This window comes from Myotis lucifugus, unplaced genomic scaffold (assembly GCF_000147115.1).
Source record: "Myotis lucifugus unplaced genomic scaffold, Myoluc2.0 scaffold_50, whole genome shotgun sequence".
Lineage (NCBI taxonomy): Eukaryota > Metazoa > Chordata > Mammalia > Chiroptera > Vespertilionidae > Myotis > Myotis lucifugus.
The window spans coordinates 4734943-4753055 of NW_005871098.1; the positions used below are offsets into that span (position 1 = coordinate 4734943).

The 18113-nt window shown below is 39.3% G+C and overlaps 1 protein-coding gene across 1 annotated transcript in view; it reads left to right on the top strand.

The window, feature by feature from the left end:
- Positions 1 to 570: 570 nt before the first annotated feature.
- Positions 571 to 18113, top strand: part of CPB1 (carboxypeptidase B1) — a 42431-nt gene continuing 24888 nt past the window's right edge. The window contains exons 1-3 of the mRNA XM_006088641.1: positions 571 to 664; positions 779 to 854; positions 7460 to 7584. Coding sequence (XP_006088703.1) covers positions 594 to 664; positions 779 to 854; positions 7460 to 7584 — 272 coding nt within the window. The 5' untranslated portion in view covers positions 571 to 593. The remainder of the gene's footprint in view (positions 665 to 778; positions 855 to 7459; positions 7585 to 18113) is intronic.

The window sequence follows — 18113 nt, forward strand, 5'->3', positions numbered from 1 at the left end:
TTAGTATTAATAAATCTCAAAACCATTATCTTGAATGAAAGAAGCTGGACACAAAGGAATATATATGGTGTGACCTCAATTACATGAAGTTTTAGTATAGTCAAAACTAATGTATGAAGCTAGAAATCTAAATAGTGGTTGCCTGAAGGAGAAACAAACTAAAATGTACTCAAAAGAACTTCTTAGGGTGATGAAATGTATACCGTGATAGAGATGATTATTACATGTGTGTAAACATTTGTCAAACTCATCAAAATTTACACTTAAATCTATAGAATTTATTGTAAGTAATTCTCAATTCAAAATGAGAGAAAAAAACAGACTGTAAAATAGATTTTATGTAAAAATAATTGACCTTCAAACTGTTCAAGGTCTGACGTCCAATTAGATAAGTTGAAGTTGAGGTTATTTGTCCTGTTTCCACAGGTGTGGAGAGAGATATCTTCTCAGACTTTACACAGCTACCAAAGTAGCAATGCCAGGAAAATAATTAATCATGATTTGATAGTGCCTATTTGCAATCAGAAGAAAAAAACAAACACCCTGGATTATAAAAGCAGGTGAAACACACCCAAAAGACCTAGTCAGGCACAATGTTGGCACTCTTGGTTCTCGTGACTTTGGCCCTAGCATCTGCTCACCATTCTGGTGAGCACTTTGAAGGGTAAGTAAACAACTCCTTAAATAAGTCAGTCCTTCTTCCTTGGTAGCTCAAAAAGTTTGAATGTATTACCCAATTTAAAATTTTCTCTTTTTCTTCTGCTCTCTCACCATTCAGTGAGAAGGTGTTCCGTGTCTTTGTTGAAGATGAAAATCACATCAACTTGCTCCATGCCTTGGCCAGCACCAACCAGGTAAATTGCAATTCTGTACTATAGGTTTGGTTCATACTTACTTTAAAATCTTAGAGTGCACTGTTCTTCCATCAAAGGAAGAATTATGTGAAATATTAGCTATAGCATTTTTGTAGCAAGAAGTAAAAACTTGAAAAACATTTAGTGCCTCATATCTTTTTATTCTGCCTAAATTAGATTGCCATAAATCCTATAGTGTTATAAATCCAAGGTAACTTTTTTAAGAGCTGGTAGAGCATGACAACTGGATGAGCTGGCCTGTCACAAATGTCATAGAAAATCTAATGTACAGTCACTTTCCTTCTTAAGCAAAAAAGAAAAATAATCGACTTCAATATTACTGAAAAACTGGGCTTTTGTCCAACTTGAAATTCATTTCCACATCCCATGTATCATCTGTTCTCTTTGATTTTCTTTCATTCCAAATCAAACAGTTTGAGTTTTCATGACCTTGATTCAGGCCCTCTTAATGATATGACATGGGGAGAGGGGGGAGAAGGTAAAAAGATATGGGAGATTTTCATACTTTCTTTTTATTTTCAAGAAACCAAAATGTCTATGCTACTTTAAAAAATTCACTGACCATGGAGTAAAAACTGATATTTTTTATTATGCATGTCATGTGGCAGTAAGCTATTGCTGATCACAAATAGTTCAATTAGGCCAAAACTCTTTCTTCATGAATATATAATCTAAAATAATCTACTAGCTCCTAAATATCTATCCATCTCTCTATCCAGCTATCTTTTCTTTCTACAGATTTTTTTTGTTTGTTTTTACCTTTTAAGGTATAGAGGCAAAAAAAAAGGTAGACAGTGTCATAACATGAACAGATTCAGAAGTTTAGAATTAAAAGATAATATAAAGTCATCTATTCCAGCCTTCCACTCAAATCTAGAATTTCCTCCATAGAAATAGCATCTGGTTGCTAGCCCTAATAAAACCTGTTTGAGTACTTCTAGGGACAGTAAGAATACTGCTTTTCAGAGTAGCCCATTTGCCTTAAACAGCATTCTAATTGCTATGTGAAGCTGAAAGGTACCTTCTCTAACTTGGACCTAACTGAGATAAATATTGTCTTATTTCTATGATTTATTTTTTCCAGACCTTCCATCATTTATCTTAGCACTGGTTTACAGGCACTTGATCATCCTGGTCACCTCTGAATATTGCTAAGCTTTCTGTCTGTATTTCTTTTTTAAAATGTAGTTCTCAGAATTGACAGTGGACCTCCAGGTGTGCTATGATTAATACATGACACAGACCACTGTCTACCTTCATTTGTAAAGCAGACATTATTATTAATGGGGTCTGCAATTCTTTTTAGCATCTTGAACAGTTATTGAATACTCTTAGCTCATAGTAAACCTGTGTCCAATTAAAACCATTAGGTAATATTTTCTCACATGAGTCATCCTCAAGTAAGATATTCTTCCTTATGTGACTGCAATTTTTTAAACTAAATGCAAGATTTTAGATTTACCCCTAAGAAAATTTATTTTGATAGCCTGTTTTCAGCATGTTGAGATCATTTTAAAAATAAATTGTCATCCAGGATCATAATTCTTCTCCCTAACTGCATCACCAGCAAGTTTGATAAGTATTCCTTCTCAACTTTTATCTTTGTCACTTATAAAGAAAAAGATTAAGGAGTCAGGGGTCAGCACAGAACGAGTGGCCTCATTCATGGTCTATTCATTCAATATGTATTTATTTTCACTCTCCAATGTGCCAGACATAGTGTTAAGTACTGAAAGTGATTCATTAACCAACTCTTCTTGGATAAGTTCGCTCAACTACCCATGTTACTGTGGTGTAACCTACAGATAACACTGTGCTTTCCAACTTGTAAAGAGGAATATAAATGAAAACACTTGGTCAATTGCTTTGCTGAGATTCAAATTCAACATGCAGGCTTGAGGTCTCTTCTAATAATAAGATGAAATAATTGGGCCTAACTTATTCTTATTTTAAACAATGCTGGCTCCCAGGGATCACAACTTCCTTTTCTGAGCATTCACAATCCATCTGCTTCCAGTATACCCTACAGCTTTGCCAGAATTCATGCCTGGCCCAGGAGCTCCTGTTACTGAGATTCAACTGTTTTTCTCTTTATGAAATCCAAAACTTGCCCCATCCATTCCTCAGTGATCCCTTCAAACTCTAATTACTCCAAAACTGCTGATAAAGTTCTGCAATTACATCTGCAGTATTTTTTAGTTACTTAAAATTCAGCATTTTATGGTGGTCAAGAGAAGATAATCTGGACTCAGACTGGGCTCTATCACTTGCTAGCTGGATCTTGGTCACCTCTCTGGGTCTCAACTTTTTTGTTAATAAAATTAGGAGAATAATAGTATTTACCTTATAGGATTGTTGTGAGATTTAAAAGAATTAATATAAGTAGAGCACTTAGAAAGAACATATATAATAAGAACTATATAAGTGTTTGTTACATCTGGAATTTGAAAGGCAATTTACACAGCCAGTGTAAATCCCCTCTCTCCTCATCTACTGTGGGCCTCAATGTTCTCTTTCCAAAGAAAGTTATTTCTGCTAAAATTTAACATGACAAATTCTTTATTCATGTTAATTTCATCTCTCTGTATAAGAGGAAGAGATAGTGTTAACTCCTTGGAAAAAAACAAAGCTAAACATGAGTTACATAGGGCTACTTTCTTCTAGCTGCAAAAACACCAGGCTATAGCTCCATGCAGTGAAACTGCATGTTTATTCTTTATTCATTTATTTCCTACATGATTGAAAGATATTTTTATTCTCCTTAGCAATCCGGCAAGTACAGCATATTCTGAACTGTAGCCTTCCTGATAAGATCATTACAAGGGCATCTAGTCTTTGTATTCATCCTTGGCCATGTGTCCTTCCTCCCAGCTTTTGAACATGTCCTTTTGAAAGTTAAATGCATTGGAGAGATCTGTGACCACACTGGACTCTAGCCACCTCCCCCTTTTCATCTGTAATTATATAGTAAATACTTTATCTCCTTGCAATCAGAGTTCTATTTGTTCCTTTATTGGTGACAGTCACCATAAAACCTACTGTTTTCTCTGTACTTTTAAATTTCTGTTTCTCTAGTTTAAGGTACATGTTTATCTGTGCCCAGAGTAACCTGGTTACAGGTTTTCAATGTTCTCGTTACTCCCACTACATTAGTAAGTTCCTCCATGGAATCAGGAGGAATCAGGTCTAGAATAGAAGTCACTTCTACTTCCAAAAAGAAAGGAAAACTCATCAAGATAAATGAAGATTCTATAAGATGCTAAATTTCTGGTCAAATGCAATGTGAAGAAACAAATTTGTATAAGAGCCAAAGATCCTCAACATCAATATTGTTTTATACACCCATTTTATTCCTAATAGAATTTAAGATAAAAAATGTACTTAAGATAAAGTAATGGACATACTACTTTATCCTGTTATTGCAGTAGTTTTGTGATATGTTTTAGGAAGGGCTCTTAAGTTATTAACCAGCTGGTTAATTAAGTTGATATTCCCACTGTGCTATCATCTAAAGATATTCTTTTATCTTCCAACAATTATTCTTTATGGTTCTTTGTCACTCAGTTTTCTGTATTATAATTTTATGACCTCAGTTTTATAACTTCTTAACTTAGAATTTAATTTTCCATATCTCATATTATATATTTTACTCCATTTCCATACTTCAGACATAATCTCACAAGGTCTTGGTAATTACTGAAATTTATATTTATTTCCTTGTGCTAATAATTTGAGTCTATTATTTGTATCCATACTTGATACATTAGTAGACATCAATGTGCCTATAGTGTTGCTCTTGATTTTTGGCTCCATTTCTCCTAAGCACTGGGGAGTAACTTCAGTATAATAAGTCTGTGCCATACTTACAGGGCTCCATAGTATTGGATGTCAGTGTTTGCTAAAAGATTTCTCCAAGATGAAATTGATAAGGAACCTCAGGTTAGGTATGCATGTCTTCTGTCAAACATATTTATGAGATTCCTCCACCTTATTTTAAAGAATCCATAATTCTTACTGCAGAATCATATATATTTCTCCCCTCATTCCCTGCAAAATTTGGCAGAACCAAGATGAATGGGCAAGGGATTGGGAGATCAGGGAAGGCAAATTTCAACTTACTAAGAAAAATAAAACTATCTGTAAGACAATTAGGCTGTTCTGAAGTGGTACTAGATGTACTCAAGATTATATTAGAACCATCACAAAGGATATTGTGCAAACATTCATTGCTCTGAGTGGGAAGCTACATCTTAATATAGGTTCTTCCAGAGCAGTCCCTTAGACAAAGATGTGCAGGCAAAGATTTCATTTGGGAAGTGCAGGAAGAACTGATAGAGAAGTGGGAAGGATTACAGAGAAGCCAACAAAGGGGTCCTTAAGTCAGTTACCACAGATGATGACTAAAGCTTAATGCTACAGTGAAACTCTAGGAAAGGGTACAAATCAGACGCCTCAGAATTATCTCACCTGAGAAGTGCGGGAGTTGAAGTATTTAGACATCCACTTCCAGGGTCATGGTTGAGCGCTTCTCTAAAGAGAGGTTTTATTTGTTTGTTTTTTTGTTTTTGTTTGTTTCTTTGTTTGTTTGTTTTGGCATGTCATGCATGCTTTGAACTATTAGCTTGGCTTTTTCCAATTCTCAGGGAAATAGCTTTCAACAACAGAGATGCAGAGTTTGGTAGTGGGGAGTCCCAGAATTATGTACTGGTGGGGCACTGCCAACTTGCTACAGATACTTGGAAGATTTTATGTGCTTTGCCAATTCTAAACTTCTGTGTCTATGAAAATACACCACCCTCTCTCATCCCACCTTAGAATGCCAAGTATTTATTAGAAACACAAATTCAGGGTTAACTTTTTAAAGTATGTTTTTTCTTATAATGTGCTTGTCTTCATTGTGCTTCTCTTTACAACGTTGGCTAACTAGAATTCATTACTAGTCCTTTATTTTCTATATCCTTATCACAACATACTTTTATACTTCCTCCACTACCTTTTGACATCTCATCTTTATCCTCCCATTGTTGATTCACTAAGTCACACGGTGTAGCCAGTCCTTATCAAATCATCAATACTCCCTCCTTTCAATACCTTAGTGACAACCACACTCATACTTTTTCTTCTGGAATCCCTCTTGATGTAATCCATGTGTCCCTGTCTCCCCATTGCACTGACATTCCCTATGACTTTAACTCATAACTCAGCACCCAGTAGACATCTTCAGCTGTTTGAAGATTACCAGGACAGGATATAGGCTATTGGATTACCCACAGGTATATCTAAAATTGAGTCATCTTAATATTTTACCTCACCAGTTCCTATTAAGTCTGCCCAAACTTCCTTCCAAGTTCCCAAGCAATGGTCTAAATACCTCCACCTGTCACATCTCCTGCCTGAGACTAGCTTGTAACATCTAAACAGGAATTGTGCAAGACAGAGAGGTAGAGAAAGACCCACTGTCCGGCTCACATCAGGCTTCTAGGCCTTTACTCAGCCCAAGAACGGAACAGGAAAATAGATACCTACAGGAGACAGCATGTCCTTGGTTATTATTTTTCCATGGAAAAATCAGATTTAAAACTACACATCCTGTTATTTTTGTGCACAATTTTCTCTAAAATATCTCTCATGAGGACAGAAGCCATATTTTATTTGCTCAGTATTATATTTGCTCACAATAGTCTCAGGCACAGAGCCTAACACATAGTAGGTCCTCAATAATAGTTTATGAATAACTGAACAAATGAAAATGTCAGTACATTACTTGATCCTTAAGAGTATTTTATTTGTTGTCATGGTACCTAGATGACCACTATGGAAGGGTACATTTTTCTTTCCTTATGTATCCTCCACAGGTCAGAAATGCCCCCAGGCCCACATATTACTTTGACATGTACAGCGCTGAGTTCCTCATAAAAAAAAGTCCACTAAAAATTAAAAAGGAAAGCTCAATTTCTCTCTATTAAATTTTGTGGCTCTACATCAGTGATTCTCAATCTTCTGGCCCTTTAAATATAGTTCCTCATGTTGTGACCCAACCATAAAATTATTTTTGTTGCTACTTCATAACTGTAATGTTGCTACTGTTATGAATAGTAATGTAAATATCTTATATGCAGGATGGTCTTAGGCGACCCCTGTGAAAGGGTCGTTCAACCGCCAAAGGGGTCGCGGTCGCGACCCACAGGTTGAGAACCGCTGCTCTAGATAAATTCTCATCACTCATTCAGCACTTTTATCCATTACCACAAACATTGCTATTCCAATAAGTAACTGTTCCTGGAAACCAATAAATAGAAAAGAGTAGTTATAGGGTACTGCAATTGACTAGCACTCTGGGAAATAATTACATGTTTTTCATGCTTGTTGATAATCAATTAGGGCTATGAAAATATGTAAACATTTTTATTAGCAACTGCTTGGTCTCAACTCTTATTCACTCAAAGAATATATCTCTAAGAGATTTCATAAATAATTTGAGTTTGAAAATAACTCAATGGAGTAGAGCAATAGTATTGTTGCCAATAATAATCCATCCATTAGATTAGAGGTGTTCAAAATAACATATCTTATTCCTTATTCAGATCGACTTCTGGAAACCAGATTCTGTCACACAAATCAAACCTCACAGTACAGTTGACTTCCGTGTTGAAGCAGAAGATATTTCCACTGTGGAAGACTTTCTAGAGCAGAATGAGCTACAATATGAGTAAGTTTATGTTTTATAACTATTAAAATGTTCTCCCATGTATGCTGACATCCAAGCCTCTGAATAACTCTGGGAAGGTAAAAATAAGACCAAGACCATGGCTTCCCCAGGTCCACACAAATAGGTCATAACAGAGCTAGACCTGAATTCCAAATCTTAAGACTTCAGACCTGGTCAATTTTCTGTTTAGTTGTTGCTCCAATAAAAATGGTTTTGATTCTTGAACCCCAAACCTTCAGTCAGAAATCTGACCTGCTACTGGTTTATAAGTGATAGATAGTCTACAGGCCAAACCAACTGATGGTCTATCATCAGCTATACACAGTTTTAGTCACAAGTCAAATCACTGCCTTTCTAGGTGAGCAGCCAGACCTATTATGAGACATGAGGGCTATTTATATCTCATAATAGGACCAGACTAGAGTCAGACTGAGTGGTCCTTCTGTCCCTTGTCCCCAAAGGCCCCATGACTATCTCTAATGGTAAGAGAGGCATGGATAGAAGGAATAAATAAAAGAAAAGTCATTCTCTAAAGGCCTGGAGTAGAGTTGACTAAGCTGATCACACCATGCCTCCTTTCCCCAAATAGCACACTGGTCCATATAAATCTTTTAAGATGAGAATGTTCACCTAAGTAGAGGCAGTTGTTCATCCAACAAATAGTGAGTGCCTACATATGCCAAGTACCAAAAAGAAAAAATATAACCCAACCCATTTCTGAGGAAACCAGATTATAAACTAAACTTCAATAATGTGTAACAGATGTCAAGAAAAGTAAAGAGCTCAAAATGCAGGGAAATAGATCAAGTCTAAGGGCTAGAAAAGGCCACTTGATTTTTTAAGATCCAAGATGGCGATGAAGTAGGTGGATGTTACATTTACCTCCTCCTGGAACCAAACTGGAATTACAACTAAAATATAGAATAATAAACCTGAATAACCAACTGAATACTAGCTGAAGAGAAATCTTATAACTAAGGATTTACAGAAGCCACATTGAAATTGGGAGGAAGGGCAAAGATGCAAAAAGGGCAGGCCCCATTCCCATGGGTGGCAGCTAAGATTCTGGAGGGATATCTCAGCTGCAAAATTTCCTTCTGAGAAGATAGGGTCTCAAGCCCATGTGGGGCTCCCCAGCCCAGAGCACCAGAGCATCAGCAGGGATTCTGCCCGTCAAGGAGAGACTAGAGACACAGGTGCCCTCTTAAAGCGCAAATGCATAAATTTTGTTCACAACCACTCACCCTGTGCTCCAGCAATGGGAGGGCAGAGTGGAGTAGAATCAGGTGAGGAAATACTAGGGTTTGTGGCTCTGGGGAGAGAGATAGTCACCAGGATACCTGTGGTGAGTCATTCTCCCACACAGTACATGCCATCTTCCTTGGGTGGAGCACTTCCCTTCATATAGCATCAGCCTGGAGGAAAGCAATAGCTATAGCCTTTGGACTCCCTGCATCCCTCACCCTGAGGAGCTTGCACCCTGCTGAGGTGTCAGCTGCCTGGGCCAGTATATAGAGATGTAGGCAGACTCAAATATGTCATGACTGAGCTGTGTGGCTCTGCGGTTGGGAGCCACTTGCCCCACTTTCCCCCAAGCCTGACTAGCACCTCCCTCTCCTGGGAGATTCATCCATCCCACGGGCCATGTAAGGCCAGCAAAATCATTTGGTCTGGCCCTGCTAAGGCATTAGAGGTGAGTTAATTAAATGTTTGACCAAATATAGCAGGCTAATTTTTAAGTTGATAATTTGTAAGGCCCACGATGATGTTATAAATACCAAATGGCCCTTGGCAGAAAAAAGGTTCCCTACCCCTGCGTTAGATGAATCCTCCCAACTCCAGGCAGCCCTCCTCTATAGAGACTGGGCTCTTGGCAGAACCTGGAACAAACTAAGTTGTGTGGATCTGAGACAGGGGCCATTTTTTCCTTATATGCTCAAGTAGTACAGAGCCCTCCCTTCACACAGACAAATCTTAGTCAGTTTGGGCCTGATAAACTCTGTTGGCCACACCCTGACAACTCACTGAGACCCCGCACCACCATGAAGGTGTGCAAGCACCCAGCAGTGGCAGCTAGATTGGGTATATCTTGGGACATTGCTGAGTGGCCTCAGACCCAGCATTGGCACCAAGTTTGAACCTGTATAAATCTGGTGAATACCACTCACTCCTATCTGGTGACCCACTGAGAACCCGCCTCATGCAACTTGAGTACCACCAGAGGCTCTTGCAGTGACTGAAACTAACAGGCAGCCAACTAGTGGAAGCAGGCGGAGGCCAATCTCAGGGTCCCTTGGGCCTTTTGCTGACCTACCCTTGGGCCTGGAGGTGGTAAAATCTGGCCTTGATATGTAGCATGGTCCTTTCAGCACACACCCAGGGCCAGCAGAGGCAGCAACAAACTGTGGTTCACTTTGTAGCTTCAAACAGGTTGCCAGGGCCAGTCACAGACAGCATCTGACATTGGCCTGCACCAGGGTCCCTCCCAAAAGGCCCTAGAACCAACATAACCAGTGGCCAGCTGCAGATAATTTCAAAGAAGGATCCAATTAGCTTCACAAATGGCATATCCAAAAGGAGATTTGTCAGACTCCAGACCTTGCTGAGGTGAAATCTGCTTTATGTGGTTCGTACCTGCACAGCAGCTAGGACACTGAGAAACACATTGGTCCTCACAATCAGCCAGCCTGAGGTTCGGCCCTACACACAAACAGACCAATAGAATCAAGACTCAATTACAACAGGAGGGCCCACATAACCCACATAAAAAACATTCCTGGAGGACCCAGCTCAGATAATCAAGGAGATAGCACCACTGGGTCCCACAGGACACCTTCTACATAGGGCCACTTAACCTATCCTGGAACTCATAACAAATCTACCTAATACATAGAAATAAACACAAAGAGGCAGCCAAAAGGAGGAGACAAAGAAATATGCCACAAATGAAAGAACAACAACAAAAAATCTCCAGAAAAAGAGCTAAATGAAATAAATGCAGGCAATTTACCAGATATAGAGTTCAAAAAAATGGTTATAATGGTGCTCAAGGAACTTAGTGAGAACTTAAACAAAGAGAAAACAAGCATTAAAAAAAAACATAGAAACCATAAAAAGAACCAGTCAGAACTGAAGAATACAGTATCTGAAATGAAGAATCCTATCTAATAAAAGACAAAAAGGGTAATTGACCATACCTTCGCTACGCTTCCCATTGGCTAATCAGGGTGATATGCAAATTAACCGCCAACCAAGATGGCGGCCGGCAGCCACGCAGCTGAAGCGAGCAGGAGACTTGCTTGCTCCAGTGATGGAGGGAGCCAAGGTTCCCCGCCTGCCTCGGCCAGGCTCTAAGCTCCGAAAGCAACAAAGTTTCAATTATAGAAGCTAAACAAACCCCAGATACCTGCTTTCAGCAGGCCATGGCCTCAGAGCTGGAGCCGGCTCTCAGCTCCAGTGACAGCAATGAAGTTTCAATTATAGAAGGTAAATAAATCCCAGAATAAAAAAAAAAAAGAAAAAGAGAAAAAGGAGAGGCTGGGAGCTTCAGTCGCCGGCCAGCCTGAAAACGGCCCTCAGCCCCTCACCCAGGCTGGCCAGGCACCCCAGTGGGGACCCCCACCCTAAAGGGGTGTGGCCAGCCTGAAAACAGCCATCAGCCCCTCACCCAGGCTGGCCAGGCACCCCAGTGGGGGACCCCCTCGCTGAAGGGGGTTGTGACTAGCTGCAAATAGCCATCAGCCCCTCACCCAGGCTGGCCAGGCACCCAAGTGGGACCCCCACCCTGATCCAGGATTTCCCTTTCAGGGCAAACCAGCCAGCCCCCACCCGTGCACCAGGCCTCTATCCTATATAGTAAAAGGGTAATATGCAAATTGACCCTAACAGCAGAAAGACTGGGAATGACTGGTCACTATGACACACACTGACCACCAGGGGGAAGGCACTCAATGCAGGAGCTGCCCCCTGGTGGTCAGTGCGCTCCCACAGGGGGAGCTCTGCTCAGCCACAAGCCAGGCTGATGGCTGCCAGCACAGCGGTGGTGGTGGGAGCCTCTCCTGCCTCCTCAGCAGCGCTAAGGATGTCTGACTGCAGCTTAGGTCTGCTCCCCGCTGGCAAGTGGACATCCCCCGAGGGCTGCTGGGCTGCCAGAGGGATGTCTGATTGCCATCTTAGGCCCAATCCCTCGGGGAGCAGGCCTAAGCCAGCAGGTCGTCATCCCCCGAGGGGTCCCAGACTGCGAGAGGGCACAGACCGGGCTGAGGGGACCCCCCCCCCACCGAGTGCACAAATTTTTGTGCACCGGGCCTCTAGTACACTATAAGAAATAAACTATAGGTTGGATGAAGCAGAAGATTGAATCAATGATTTGGAAGACAAGGTAGCAGCAAAAGAAAAAGAATTTTTAAAGAGTAAGGATAGTTTAAGGGACCCTTGGAACAACATAAAGTGTAACAATATCCACATCATAGGTGTACCAGAAAGAGAAAAAAAAAGAGAGCAAGGGATCAAGAAAATATTTGAAGTAATAATAATTGAAAATTTTCTAACCTGGTGAAAGGAAAAGATACACAAGTACAGGAAAGGCAAAGAGTCCCAAACAAGATGAACCAAAAGAGGCCTACACCAAGACACATTATAATTAAAATGGCAAAGGTTAAGGGCAAAGAAAGAATCTTAAAAGCAGCAAATAAATGAAATCATAAATAAAAGAAGAGAAGTAACAACTGACACCAAAGAAATACAAAAGATTGTTAAGAAAATATTACGAACAACTAATGGCACCATCTGGAAGAAATGGATAAATTCCTAGAAACATACAATCTTACAAAACTGAATCAGGAAGAATAAGAAAATCTGAATGAAGCGATAACAACTAAAGAAATTAAAGCAGTAATCAAAAAATTCCCAACAAACAACAGTCCTGAACTGGATAGTTTTACAGGTAAATTTTGCCAAACATTTAAAGAACTAACACCTATCCTTCTCAAACTATTATAAAAAATTAAGGAGAAGGAAGACTCCAAAGCTCATTTTATGAGGCTATAATTATCCTAACTCCAAAACCAGATAAAGACACTAGAAAGAAATAGAATTATAGGCCAATATCTCTGATGAACATAGATGGAAAAATATTCAACAAAATATAAGAATACCAAGTCCAGCGATACCTTAAAAAAAAACAAACACCATGATCAAGTGAGATTTATTCTGGGGATGCAAGGTTGCTACAATATCCACAAATCAATAAATATGATACATCACATAAACAAAATGAAGAACCAAAATCACATGATCATATCAATAGATGCAGAAAAAGCATTTGATATAATCCAGCACCCATTTATAATAAAAACTCTCAGCATAGTGAGAATAGAGGGAACATACTTCAGCATAATGAAGACCATATATGACAAACCCATAGCCAACATCATACTCAATGGGCAAAAACTAGCATCATTTCCCTTATGATCAGAACAAGACAGGAATGTCCACTTTCACCATACTTTTACTCAGTTCTATCCACAGTAATCAGAGAAGAAGAATAAATAAAACACACCCAAATTGGAAAGGAAGAAGTAAAACAGTCATTATATATATATATATATATATATATATATATATATATATATATGAAGCAATAGAGAGAGAACCCTAAAAATTCCACCAAAAAACTATTAGAACTGATAAATGAATTCAGTAAAGTAGCAGAATACAAAATAAATATCCAGAAATCATTTGCATTTTTATACACCAATCCTATATAATAAAGAGGTAATGTGCAAATTGACCATCACACCCTTCCACAAGATGGCCTCCCCCATGTGGTCAAAGATGGCTGCCACAAGATGGCTGGCAGGGGAGGGCAGTTAGGAGTGACCGGGCCAGCAGGGGAGAGCAGTTGTGGGCAACCAGGCCTGCAGGGGAGGGCAGTTGTGGGCAACCAGGCCTGCAGGGGAGGGCAGTTGGGGGTGATCGGGCCAGCAGGAGAGCAGTTAGGCATTGATCAGGCTGGCAGGGGAGTGGTTAGGGGGTGATCAGGATGGCAGGCAGGCAAGTGGTTGGGAGCCAGCAGTCCCGGATTGTGAAAGAGATGTCCAACTGCCAGTTTAGGCCCAACTGGGCCTAAACATCCCCCTAGGAGTCCCAGATTGGAGAGTATGCAGGCTAGGCTGAGGGACACCCCCTTCCCAGTGCATGAATTTCATGCACCAGGCCTCTAGTAATGACTATAAGAAAGGAAAACTAAGGACCAGCCAGTGTGGCTCAGTGGTTGAGCATCGACCTATGAACCAGGACATCACAGTTTGATTCCCAGTCAGGGCACATGCCTGGGTTGTGGGCTCAATCCCCAATAGGGGGCATACAGGAGGCAGCCAATCAATGATTCACTCTCATCATTGAAGTTTCTATCTCCCTCTCCTTTCCTCTCTAAAATCAATAACAATATATAAAAACACAAGAAAGGAAGACTAAGAAAACAATCCCATTTATAATTGCATCACAAAAATAACTAGGAATAAATTTAACCAAGGTTGTAAAAAAACCTGTACTTGGAAAATTATAAGACACTGAAGAAAGAAATTGAAAAACATACATATAAGTGGAAGCATATATCATGTTCATGGATAAGAAGAATTAACATCATTAAAATGTCTATACTACCCAAAGCAATCTATAGATTCATCACAATTCCTATCAAGACACCAATAGTGCATTTCATAGAACTACAACAAATATTCAAAAAATTTATATGGAATCACAAAAGACCTCCCAATAGCCACAGCAATCTTGAGAAAGAAGAACCAAGTTGGAGGAATCATGCTGCCTGATATCAACAATACTACAAGTCCATAGTAATCAAAACAGTGTGGTACTGGCATAAAAACAGTCATAGAGATTAATTAATGGAACAGAATAGAGATCCCAGAAATAAACCCATGCTTTTATGGCCAATTAATATTTGACAAAGGAGGCAAAAAACATACAATTGGATAAAAACAGTCTATTCAATAAATGGTGTTGAGAAAATTGGACAGACACATGCAAAAAAAATGAAACTAGACCACCTTCTTACAACATACACAAAAATAAACTCAAAATGGATTAAAGACGTAAATGCTAGACTAGAAACCATAAAAATCCTAGAAGATAATATAGGCAGTAAAATCTCGAACATTTCTTGTAGCAATATTTTTTCTGATATATTGCTTTGGGCAAGGAAAACAAAGAAGAAAACAAACAAAACGGATTACATCAAACTAAAGAGTTTTGCACAGCAGAAGAAACCATCAACAAAATGAACAGACAACCCACTGAATGGAAGAACACATTTACCAATGACACATCCAATAAGGGGTTAATATCCAAAATTTATAAAGAACTTATACAACTCAATGCCAAAAAAATAAATAACCTAATTTAAAAATGGGCAAAGGACCTGAATAGATACTTCTCCAAAGAGGACTCACATGTGAAAAGATGCCCAATATCATTAATCATCAGAAAAAAGCAAATCAAAACCACAATGAAATATCACCTCTCACCTGTCAGAATGGCTGTCATCAGTAAATCAATAACCAACAAGTGCTGAGGAGGATGTGCAGAAAAAAGAATTCAGACTGTTGCAGCCACTGTGAAAAGCAATATGGAGTTACCTCAAAAAACTAAAACTGGAGCTGTCTTATGACCCAGCAATTCCACTTCTGGGCTATATCCAAAGAAATTCAAAACACTAATTCAAAAGGAAAAATACATCCCTATGTCCATTGCAGCATTATTTACAATAGCCACGATTTGGAAGCAGCCCAAGTGCCGATCATAGATGAATGGATAAAAAAAGCTGTGGTACATTTACACAATGGGATAAAACTCGGCCATAAAAAAAAAAGAAAGAAACCTTACCTTTTAAGATAGCATGGATGGACCTGGAGAGCATTATGCTAAGTAAAATAATAAGCCAGTCAGAGAAACACAAGTACCATATAATTTCACTTATAGGTGGAATCTAATAAACAAAATAAATTAACAAATAGAATCAGATCATAGATATGGAGAATAGACTGACAGCTGTCAGAGAGGAGGAGGGTTGGAGGGCTGAGTGAAAAAGGTAAAGTGATTAAGCAAATTTTAAAAAGAACTCATAGACATAGAAAACAGTTGTGGGAAAAGGGATTGGGAAGAGGTAGAAGAAGATAAAGGGGGGTAACTGGTAATGGAAGGAGACTTGACTTGGAATGGTGAACACATAATACAAAATACAGATGATGTATTATAGATGTGTACATCTGAAACCTTTATAGTTTTATTAACTAATGTCACCCTAATACATTCAATAAAAGTTAATAAATGAATAAAAGAAAGGGGCACCCTAATAAATGAGGCTTCAGCTGAGAACTGAAAGATAAGTAGTAATTAGCCTGACAAAGATAAGAAAAAATCATACTATGCAGAGAACAGACTAAATGCTAAGGCTTAAAACTGGAGAGACCATGTTGACTTAAAGGCATTTATTCTACAGGGAAGGAGAAAATGAGGCTTTAGTCCTAAGCAGAGTTCATCCAGGGAGTGGGTCAGCATGGAGCAAAGGAGCAGTCTCAGGCTCCAGTCCTGAACATCCAAACGTTTATCCAACAATTCCCTATCACAAGCTCAACTCTTCATTATATTTTGAGAAAATGTGACCTACATCATTTTCTCAGAAAATTTCTTGTTTTTCACATCTTAAATATATAGTATAGTATCTATGCTACTGAACATGTCAGTGTTTTCATTAGTAAAATCTGTACCTGTTTCAGAAGTGGTGCAGCATAATGCAACAAGTGAATGCTTTGAAAAAAAGCAAATCAGATTCAAATCCTGGCTCTGCAACCTCGTGGCTGTGTGAGCTTGGACAATCTGCTTAACCTTTCTGAGCTTCAATTTCCTTCTGTATAAAATGAGAATATGATGCCTTTTTCAACGGGCAGTTGTGAAGATAAAACAAAACAATATGTAAATATATTGCATCTAATATTTCTATTGCTAAGAATGCTGCTATGGTTTAATATTATACAAAGAGGGAGATTGTACATTTTCTAAAGGTCAACAGAAAGTATTATGTTTAATCCCATTATCATGCTTCTCATAGCTTAGCTATATGCTTCTGCCTGTGAATATGAATTTGACCTTAAGAATTGACTGTATGCTAAGTGAAATTAGCCAGTCAGAGAAAGATAAATACCACATGATCTCACTCATTTGTGAAATATAGAGAACTACATAGACTGATGAACAGGGACAGATCCAAAGACAGAGAAACAGCAATCAGACTATCAATCCCCAGAGGGAAAGTAGGGGAGGGTGGGGGTAAGGGGAAGAGATCAACCAAGGGACTTGTATGCATGCATATGAGCCAAACCAATGGACATGGACAACAGGGGGATGAGAACATGAGTGCAGGGGGGGGAAGGTTGGGGGTTAATGGGGGGATGAGGACACATTTGTTATACCTTAACCAATAAAGAAATTTTTTTAAAAAAAGAATTGACTGTCTTTTTAAAACGAAGATATAACACAGTAAGTTTCAAAATGTGATTTAAATTCATATTTGTGACATTTTGCTTTTATTATTACACTAGAGGCCTGGTGCATGAAATTCGTGTACTGGGGGAGGGTTGTCCCTCAGCCTAGCCTGCACCCTCTCCAATCTGGGACCCCTCGGGCCCAAACTGGCAGTCAGACATCCCTCTTACAATCCGGGACTGTTGGCTCCCAACCGCTTGCCTGCCTGCTGCCTGATTGCCCCTAACCGCTTCTGCCTGCCAGCCTGATCACCTCCTAACCACTCCCCTGCCAGCCTGATCCATGCCTAACTGCTCCCCTGCCGGCTCGATTGCCCCCAACTGCCCTCCCCTGCTGCCCTGGTTAGACCTAACTGCCCTCCCCAGCAGGTTTGGTCACCCCCAACTGCCGTCCCCTGCCAGCCATTTGTGGTGGCCATCTTGTGACCACATGGGGGTGGCCATCTTTGACCACATGGGGGCAGCCATCTTGTGCGAGGGCATGATGGTTAATTTGCATATTATATCTTTATTATATAGGACTAGGAAAGACTTCTAAATTCTTAGTCTGTAGGAGCTTCATTAACATTCAAAAAGATGACAGTGTCTTCATAATTTTTTAAGAAAAAAGGATAAGCTAGGCCTAACCACCTGAATGATGTCCTAACTCTACCCATCTCACAAACTAGTAAAATGACTTCTAATCACACATCAATCTCCTCATATTGGGTGGAAAATCCATGTATTTATTTAGTGGGTAAACTTTTTGGGAACTCTGTGTGAACACTCTTATCTAGAACACAGGACGTTCCCTAAGGGATAAGATCTTGTTATTTTTTGCTTCTCTGTTCACTATGGCACACATTTGTAGCATATAACTTTCTAAATATCTATATATATAAAAGCCTAATAGGCTATATATATATATATATATATATATATATATATATACTCAACGGCTTGACCAGTCGCTATGACACGCACTGA